Source organism: Aptenodytes forsteri, unplaced genomic scaffold, assembly GCF_000699145.1.
Source record: "Aptenodytes forsteri isolate BGI_AS27 unplaced genomic scaffold, ASM69914v1 Scaffold271, whole genome shotgun sequence".
NCBI classification, from domain to species: Eukaryota; Metazoa; Chordata; class Aves; order Sphenisciformes; family Spheniscidae; genus Aptenodytes; species Aptenodytes forsteri.
The window spans coordinates 118,923-127,315 of NW_008794602.1; the positions used below are offsets into that span (position 1 = coordinate 118,923).

Genomic DNA, 8,393 nt, shown 5'->3' on the forward strand with positions numbered 1-8,393 from the left:
GGGCCTGAGCAGGAGTGAGGGGAGTGGGGCTGAGGTTGTGGGGCCTGAGCAGGAGTGAGAAGGGGAGTGGGACTGGGGCTGTGGGGCTGGGTGAGGTTGTGGGGTAGGGGTGAGGGGACCGGGGCAGGGTCTCAGGTTGTGGGGCCTGAGCGGGGCAGAGCCTTGGCAGATACGGGGGGGAGCGGGACAGAGACTGGAGGTTGAAGTGGGCTGGGCAGGAGCAGACTGGGACCGGGGCAGGGGGAGCTGGCGTAGCGAGCGCAGGGACAGTGCGAGGCTGCCCTACTGACCTGCTGCCAGGAGAGTGGTTTTCTGATGAGCTAGGGACAGGCCCTGCTGGGGTAAGGGGGCAGGTCAAGTGTGTGTGTGGAGGGGCTGAGCCTTGTGCGGTGCCTGTGCAAATAATTCTGTTGCCACTGGTGTATGGAGACAGATCGGTTCCACAAGCGCTCCAGGGTGTAAAGGGGGGCTGTGCTGTGACGGCTGTGAACGTGAAATGGTTAAAATAGCTTACTTCTGATGGCAGCAATTCTTAACGTAAAAGCACTGTCGTGGCATCAGCCGTCACTTACACGGTGGAGTGGCCGGTCCTAGTTAGTGTTATTTGTTCTCCTCCTCAGAACTACCCCCTCTACATCCGGAGCGTTCCAACCGAAAACGAGCTGAAGTTCCACTACACCGTGCACACTTCCCTCGATGTCGTGGATGAAAAGATCTCTGCGATGGGCAAGGCTCTTGTAGATCAGAGGGAACTGTACCTAGGGCTCCTCTACCCCACTGAAGACTACAAGGTGTATCTTTCTCATGCCTTTTGCCACGCCAGCATGTATTTATAGGATCTTTCTTGCGAGGGGCTCTGTGTGGGAAACCTCTCTTCCTACTTGGTGCCACGTTAAAGACGCCAGCAGAAAATACGCAGACTTGTTCACTGACCAGTTTGTCAGGTAGAGGTTCAGGTTTGGTGCCTTGGTCAGTTCAGCAGCTGCTTCGTTGCCCAACCAGGTGGTGGAAAAATTTACCTTTAGCCTACAAGAGGGAGCGCAAGGTGTGACTAGTGTCTGGTGCAGCTAGACTTCACCTTTCATAAACTGGGTGCTTTATTCCCTGCTTAGCTAAAACAGTTGACTGTGACTAGACCAAAGCTTAGACTCTTTTGTAACACCAGTGAAAGTAGCAGGAGTATGAAGGTGTCTCTGGTCAAGTACCTAAATCCCAGGTGTGTGGTCTGATTTCTCTAAAATCTGTACTGGACGGATACAGCTGCCCCAGTGTTCTTAAGTCACAAAGTTGATCTTTTGAACTTTCTTTGGCTTTTTCTCTGAATCCCGCAGATGGAAGTTATCAGCAGACCTGATTTCTGGGTTTTCATAAACCGGTGGTTAATTTTTGAAGTCTCGGGTCAGTCACGCTGGCTGATATTAGAAGATCGCCAGGTCTCTGATTGTGGTCCCCCAAACAAGAATAAATAAGGTGGCTGTGTCACTGAAATGGTTCTTAAGAAGAGAGAAACCCTTACCAAAATAGCTAGCGGGAGGCTGCTTCTGAAATTGCAAGGCGTGCCTTACTGGCCAGCGTAGGAGCAAGCTTGACCTGGAGTTACCGAAGATGGGAGAAGTCAGGTAGAAAGGGGATACAGTTCCTGCGGTCTCGCGTCTTGCTTACCTCCTCTAGTCCTAGTTATGTGCTGGGCGCAGCAAGAACATGATGTTTCCTTTCAACTTGTTTCTTTGAGTATATTCCAGCCTTGTTTTAGTTGCTTTGCCAGGCTCTGGCGTGTCAGAAGCGCATGCCTTAACAGCTGCACAGATACGGCTACGTGACAAATTCGAAGGTGAAGTTTGTTATGGTGGTGGATTCTTCAAACACAGCACTTCGAGACAATGAGATCCGCAGTGTAAGTGCAGGAAATCAGAGCACAACTTGCTACATCAGTGTTTTTGCTACTTCCGCTTATTCATAAAGTGCTGAGAAGCAAAAAAAATTTAATTAAACTACAATCCCTTTTCAGATGTTCCGAAAACTGCATAATTCGTATACGGACATAATGTGTAACCCTTTTTATAACCCTGGGGACTGTATCCATTCCAGGTAAGCGGGTTGACCGTACTGATCTTTCTGATCTTTCTGGAACTTGCAGTGTACCTATGATGTAATAGGACCAAGAGCATAACCCCTGTGGTCGACCAGTTCAGATGTGCATGCTCCAACTGCCTAAATGGAAAACAGCTGTCTGGTCTTTGGGCCATTACTGCATAATGGAAAACTCTGATCAAAGTCTCATGAGAAGTTACATTGAACTCTCACTCCCGCCTCAGAACTGGTGTTAGAAACATTAGCTCAAGAAAAGTAATTTCTTGGGGAGAAAAAGTTACTTGTTTCATAGGCAAATGTGAGCATAAACATAGATAAATAGAGCAGGTTAAACAGTGAACAACTGCACTTGTCCAGGGCTTATCCTTGGGTAAGGACAGATGGGCGTTCAGCACGCCTAATTCCTCACATGTGAGGGCCAGTGCCCCCCATTTCTCATCTGGAATCTCACAGGGAATGTTAATAATGTTGAGAGTTTCTATTGCCTAGGGAAGAACAACTTCTTTTACACTCTGCTGAGGCAGGTCTACAGCCAGGATAAGACCTGTCCTTACTTCAGCTTAATTAAAAGTCATTATTCACTCAACAGAGCATGCTGTAGTTAAAGAGTGAAACCATGTATTCAGCCTGGGGAAATCCAGCTTGTTAACCAGGAAGAGGCATCGTTAGCCATTGGTTTTGTTACAAGAGATCTGCTGTGCAGAACTAGCCGCTTCCTTTAATATTCTGTGTTCATTTCCTTCTCTAGGGCTTTTGATAATATGGTGAACTCCATGATGATGCAGGTGTGCTGAGGCTCTGCCCCTTCTCATCTCAAGTGCTGAGAACATTCCCCGTGTACAGGAGCGTGCCTGCCAAGTGATGTATATATTGTCTTCATTCTGTGTAATATTTTAAGTTTATTCTATGTAAAATAAACTCGACACCTGCAAGGCTTGCACGCGTTTCTACTCTAGCAAGCCTGTGTATAGCACAGAAGTCACTGTTCAGCTTTCTGCCTTCAGGTAAATGTGAGAGCCAGCTCTTCCTTCAGGAAGGTCAGCAGTGTCAGGAGGTTTGTTCCCTACAGAAATGTGTGCAGCTGTGCCCCTGCGCAACTCAGATGTTTCTGTAGAAATGGGGCTTTGTGTAAAAACAGCAGTTCCTGCTGTGCTTGTGATTAGAGCAAGCACAGCTGCACAAGAGACAGCTAAGAGATTATTATGAGGGTCAACCTAGATTTCAGTCAGATGAGAGGCAGGGATAGTGACACTGTTCCTCAGAAGTACTGGTGCATCAGGGCAGTTCCTCTGAAGCAGGAGCAGCACATCAGCAACAGTAGTCCTTTTGCTCTTTGCCAGCCCCCTTCACTGCTCAGGACCGTTCATTCTGACAGGAACATCACAAGCAATGCTTAATTCAAACACACTTGGGCTCCTTGTCCTGTTTTTCCTTAGCTGGGAGCGCTCAGATCTGTATGTACTTACTCCGTTAGTTCTTGGAAAGAGAAAACTCTGCACATCAGCCAAAGGCTCCAGGTTTCTCCGCAACCCCAGCCACTGTTTATGTACTTGAGAAAGCTCTGGCAGACAGCAAACAGCTGGTCTCAAAGCACCACCTTGAACCCGATCAAGCCCTGCACTGATCTTGCCTTCCTGGGGAAGGTCTTTGGGTGACTCACATTCGACAGCATTTGCTGTTAGCAGTTTGCACCTCAGTCAGACAGGCCGGGCACACTTAACAGCATTTCTAGCCCAGGTCAGGGAGCACAGGTAGTGCAGCTGGGATAAATCCACACCAAGAGATTAAGACATGAGGATTGCACAGCTGCCTGGCTCATCCCAAACTAATCTCTATTAGCATCTCCTCCCTCTGCAGCTCCCTGCTGTTCTAATTAAAGACTACCAAATCAATAGCAGGTATTTATATAGAAAAAAATACAAGCTAGACTAGAAAAGCATCCCAGCTTCTTCATCACTTGTGCAGTGCACTCGCGCTACGCAAGGCTGTGCAGCTGCAGCAAGTTCAGCAGAGGTAACGCAGGCAGGCGTAAGCACTGAGCAGCCACTCGGTGCTTTTCACCCACCTCTACTCCGAGTCCTTCCTGCCCCGCAGGCAGCAGTCTGTGCTTCAAGCACCTAATCAGTTAAAAATACATAAAACATAGCTAAAAATACAAAAAAAAAAAAAGAGCTCTGCACAGCTCCAAAGGATACAAGAAGCCCGGAGAAAGCCAGGTCAGCGTAGAGCGTCAGCTCACAGCCAGCGCAGCCTCACTGCAGATGAAGTTCACACAGCAGGATCATTTATTTTAAAAATAAGTGAAATTTACAGTACCTTCTCAAACAGAACTTAAATACATTTAATCAACAACAACCTGTCAAATAATGGGAGATGAAAGTGTTTGAGCTTCTCCCACCATCTAAACAAGGCACAGCTGTACACTGCTATTCCAAAACATTTTCATATAAAAATCTTCACTCTTTTCACTCACAGAGACAGGAGCTCAGCATTTCCTCTTCCACAAGAGACTCCGAACACCCCAAAGTAGTTTTTGTTAAAAATTTAAGTCTCAAGAATTTACAAAGCTACTAAATGGAAAGTTTAAAGCCCTAGAAAAAGCCAGTTTTGTAGTCTAAGCCTGAGGGTAGCTCGGATCAAGACCAGCCTCGGCAGCAGAGTCCACGCTGGGCAAAGTGCAAAATCAACACAACATGAAGAGTTAAGGCCCCAAGCTCTAAAAAAAAAATCCTGAGATCTTAAGGGGGGGGGGGGGGGGGGGAAACCAGGGGGATTTTTAGCCTGGCAATGCCCCCTGAGCTGTGAAAAGCTGCTTTAGGAGTCGGTCGCATCTGTTGCATCTGGGTTAGAGGAATCCTAACCAAGGATCCCGAAAGATTAGCGTGAGAATTACGTAATAAAGCCGATTTCAACGCAGAACTTCACACAGTAACGCTGTCTGCTGGTGTTCGCAGCCTGCCTCTTTTAACACAAAGTTTTTCCTTTAAAAACGAGCGGTTTCAGAGCTCATAAACACAAGATCAGCAGGAAGGGGAAGTGCCAGGCAGCGCTTGTTCTCCGGTACCCAGCTCCTGTGGTGCGCTTCGGTCCTGACCCTCTCGTTCAGCTGGGCTCACGCCATCCCCAGATGCGGATCTGGAGCAGGAATGGTGACAGGAGTAAAGAGGAAGATCAGACCAAATTTGCAACAGATTTTGTAACGCTGCTACTGCTAGAAATAGAGTGATGCGTTAGCAGCACTCTTTGATCCCTGTAGCTTTGGGATAAAAGCAGGAGGTAAGAGGGGGTTGTTGACTTCCGAAATAAAAAGGGGGGAAGGGTTTTGTGACACCCAGGTCTCGTTTAACCACCACGGAGATACAGAGGCTTCCAGAGAAACAGCAAGGGATGCTTTTTCCCTCCCCCAGTTGTACAACAGCAGCAGCGAGCCAAAAACCAGACCCAAACAAAACACATCGTTAGGCTCCATCCTCTTCCCAAGAGCAAGGGCAGAAATCCACAAGGCTGATGGAGTTAAGGAAAAGCTCTCCAGCAGTGAGGTCCAGAGCTGCGACCCAAGACTTTCTCCGCTGATCTGGAGAAGAAAGCAGTCTTTGGAAAGGTCTTTAGGATCTTACGGGCAAGAGAAAGCAACATCCAGCTCCTGTAGAAACAGCTGGCAAAGCTAAGGGTGCTTCACGGGCCGAGCAGGACAGGTCCGCCCTCGCGGTGGGGTGGAGGGCATTTGGACAGCTAAAAGCCAAACCAGGTTTACACCGAACCCTCCAGTAGCAGCCCTTTTCTATGAGATGAGGATGAGACTTGATGGTCAGGGAAAGCCCTTCCCAGGACAGGGTGTTCTCTGGAATGAGACTCTTCTCGATGAAAACGCAATCCCCTAAGCAAAGCTAAGGTGAGCCCCCTCCTGGGACGCCGGCAGGGATCTGGCCGATGTGCGGGTGGAACGGATCCAGTCTTCCCTCCCGCAGCCCAGCACTCCGGCTGCCTCACCAGTAATCCTCACGGCCAGGCAGATGGCATTTTAAAATTAATCTTTTTTGGCTTGGGTAGGCATATTTTTAAGTCTCTCCAATCCCATCTCCTCATTTCAGTCCCATCGGCGTCACCAGGGAAGTCCAGTCCTTTCTAGTATGGAAAATACCAAGGCAGCAGCCTTGCCCGACCCCTAAACAAGAACAAAAGCAGCATCCTAAAGCACAGGGGCGTTGCTCAGCTGAGATGCCAAAAAGCACAGCTAGCTACCTGCCCCCTCCGCCCCTCCAAAAGGTGGGACTCACCCTTCTGCCCCAGCTAACCCAGACTGAACCCAGCGTACCCCCGAAGGACAGGAGAGCCCCAAAGCCAGGCATGGCTCCGGGACCGGTCAGGCTTGGGAGCGTGATGCCCACCCACCACCCCCCAAATCCCTGCAGGGATGGGGGGGACAGCAGCGAGTTTCCAGGTGTTTCTTCCACCCCCGAAGCTCCTCTCCGCTTCCTCCCGCAGTGCTGAAGGGGCCAGGACATCATTGAAGCTAATCTGCAGTGAGCTCATGGATGCACGAGCAGCAGGAGGTGTGCCGGAGAATAGCTCCAGGCCTGTGCTGGGGATGCGAGGGATGCCGGGACAGCAGTGGGGATGGGTCTGCCGTGCCATCGCCGGCTGCTCACTTCGGTCCCTCCCCATCTCGGCTGCCCACAGTCCCCCCAAGGTGCTCGTGTCCCAGCCAGACCAGCCACCAGGTTCCTGCTGACCCCACAGACACCGGGGTGATGCTAACAGCACACGACGGGCAGGAGACATTTCTAGCACAGGTCTCCAGGAGAATACGCCTGCCGGAGCCCTTCTCCATCCTCCTGTCCATGCCAGGGTGGGAGGTGCAAAGCCGAGAAGCTGAGCACGGCCAGAGGGAGAGGCAGTTATCCCCATCCTGAGGACACCCTGCTCCACAGGGATCTTGACCCAAATACGCAAGGAAACCCCTCTGTGCGGCCACTCACCTGTATGTCCTCCCTCGCACCCTCGGGTGCTGCCCTCCGTAGTAGCCTCCCCGCTGGGCCAGCCCTCCCCGGGCTTGGAATCGGCCCCGGTAGCCCCCACGGTCAGTAGTGCTGATGCCCGGCATGTTGGTCCTCTTGGGCAGCACCTGGAAGGCATGGGGTGGCTCAGCCAGTGCTGCCAGCACCGGGGTTCAGCACAGCCCCACGCACACGGGGCTGGGAGGGACGGACGCATGCACCACCCCGGGGCCTCATCCAGCTCTTACCTTAATGACACGGCCTCTGAACACACTCTCGTCCAGCTCCACCGCAGCCTTCACGGAGCTCTTCTCTTCAAACTCGATGTAGGCGTACCTGCAAGGGGACGGGGTGAGCAGGGCCCCAGGGACACCCCCTGTTCCCAAAGGCTGGGGAGCACAGGGCAGCGCCCTCGACACCCCAGCCCCTGCGCACAGCGCTGACCCTTTAGGATGCCCCGAGAACTTGTCGCAGAGGATGGTCACTCGGTTGATCTGCCCACAGCTGTTGAAGTGAGACTCCAGCTCTTCCGCCGTGCCCCCATAGTCCACCTGCAATGACAGTCCCAGCCCCTCCAGTGCCGCTAGCCAGCCCCCCCGCCTCGTGGGTCTGCATTCGCACACCATCGTGGGAGGCAAAGGGCCCGGCTGACCCCAGCCACACCTTGCCACCACGGCATCACCATCTCCTGAGGTTCAGGAGACCCTTCCAGCTGAATGCTCCAGCCTGGAAACCCAAATCCAAGAGACAGCTCCCCCCCTTTGGGGGAACAAGCAATGCTGCACGACCCGCAGCTTCCAGCGGGGTATTTTGGGGAGCTGACACTTGCAACAGATTATCTGCAAGTGGCTGAGGATCACGGGCAGATGCTGAGCCACATTCCCAGTCTGGGCTGGGCAGAGGAGAAGCATTCGGGATGGGACCAGCCAGCCTTCGATGGGGGGCGGATGGGCCCCTGTGGTAGGGATCTCGGACATACGTCCAGCTGGGCAAGGAGCAGTGAGGTGGGCTCTGCTCCAGGGCCTCCCACTTACATTGCCCACGTAGATGGATCGCTGGTCAACCTCCATCTTCTCCTGGGTTGTCTTTGGGAAGAGACCTGCAGAGATGAGGGCTGCTCTGTCACGCTGGACAGAGTCGCAGGAGCCCTCTTGCAGAGGGACATCTGTCCGAGCGGGTCTGCTCCCAGCACGGCCACCACCGAGCTGACACCCTGCAAAGCTCCCCAGGTCCCTGGTCACATCCAGGCATACCCTAATCCCCACACTGCTGCCTCCTCCATCCCCTTGCCCCCCCTCTCTTCAC

The 8,393-nt window shown here is 52.1% G+C and overlaps 2 protein-coding genes across 2 annotated transcripts in view; one reads left to right on the forward strand and one right to left on the reverse strand.

Annotated features, from left to right (window-relative positions):
• TRAPPC2L (trafficking protein particle complex 2 like) overlaps nucleotides 1–3,035 on the forward strand; it is a 5,015-nt gene extending 1,980 nt beyond the window's left edge. The window contains exons 2-5 of the mRNA XM_009273083.1: nucleotides 621–793; nucleotides 1,807–1,894; nucleotides 2,009–2,088; nucleotides 2,840–3,035. Of these exons, the coding sequence (XP_009271358.1) occupies nucleotides 621–793; nucleotides 1,807–1,894; nucleotides 2,009–2,088; nucleotides 2,840–2,885 (387 nt within the window). The 3' untranslated portion in view covers nucleotides 2,886–3,035. The remainder of the gene's footprint in view (nucleotides 1–620; nucleotides 794–1,806; nucleotides 1,895–2,008; nucleotides 2,089–2,839) is intronic.
• Nucleotides 3,036–6,216: 3,181 nt separating this feature from the next.
• PABPN1L (poly(A) binding protein nuclear 1 like, cytoplasmic) overlaps nucleotides 6,217–8,393 on the reverse strand; it is a 4,797-nt gene continuing 2,620 nt past the window's right edge. Inside the window, exons 4-8 of the mRNA XM_009273084.1 lie at nucleotides 8,123–8,187; nucleotides 7,533–7,639; nucleotides 7,337–7,424; nucleotides 7,071–7,216; nucleotides 6,217–6,256 (exon numbers count right to left, since the gene is read on the reverse strand). Of these exons, the coding sequence (XP_009271359.1) occupies nucleotides 6,217–6,256; nucleotides 7,071–7,216; nucleotides 7,337–7,424; nucleotides 7,533–7,639; nucleotides 8,123–8,187 (446 nt within the window). The remainder of the gene's footprint in view (nucleotides 6,257–7,070; nucleotides 7,217–7,336; nucleotides 7,425–7,532; nucleotides 7,640–8,122; nucleotides 8,188–8,393) is intronic.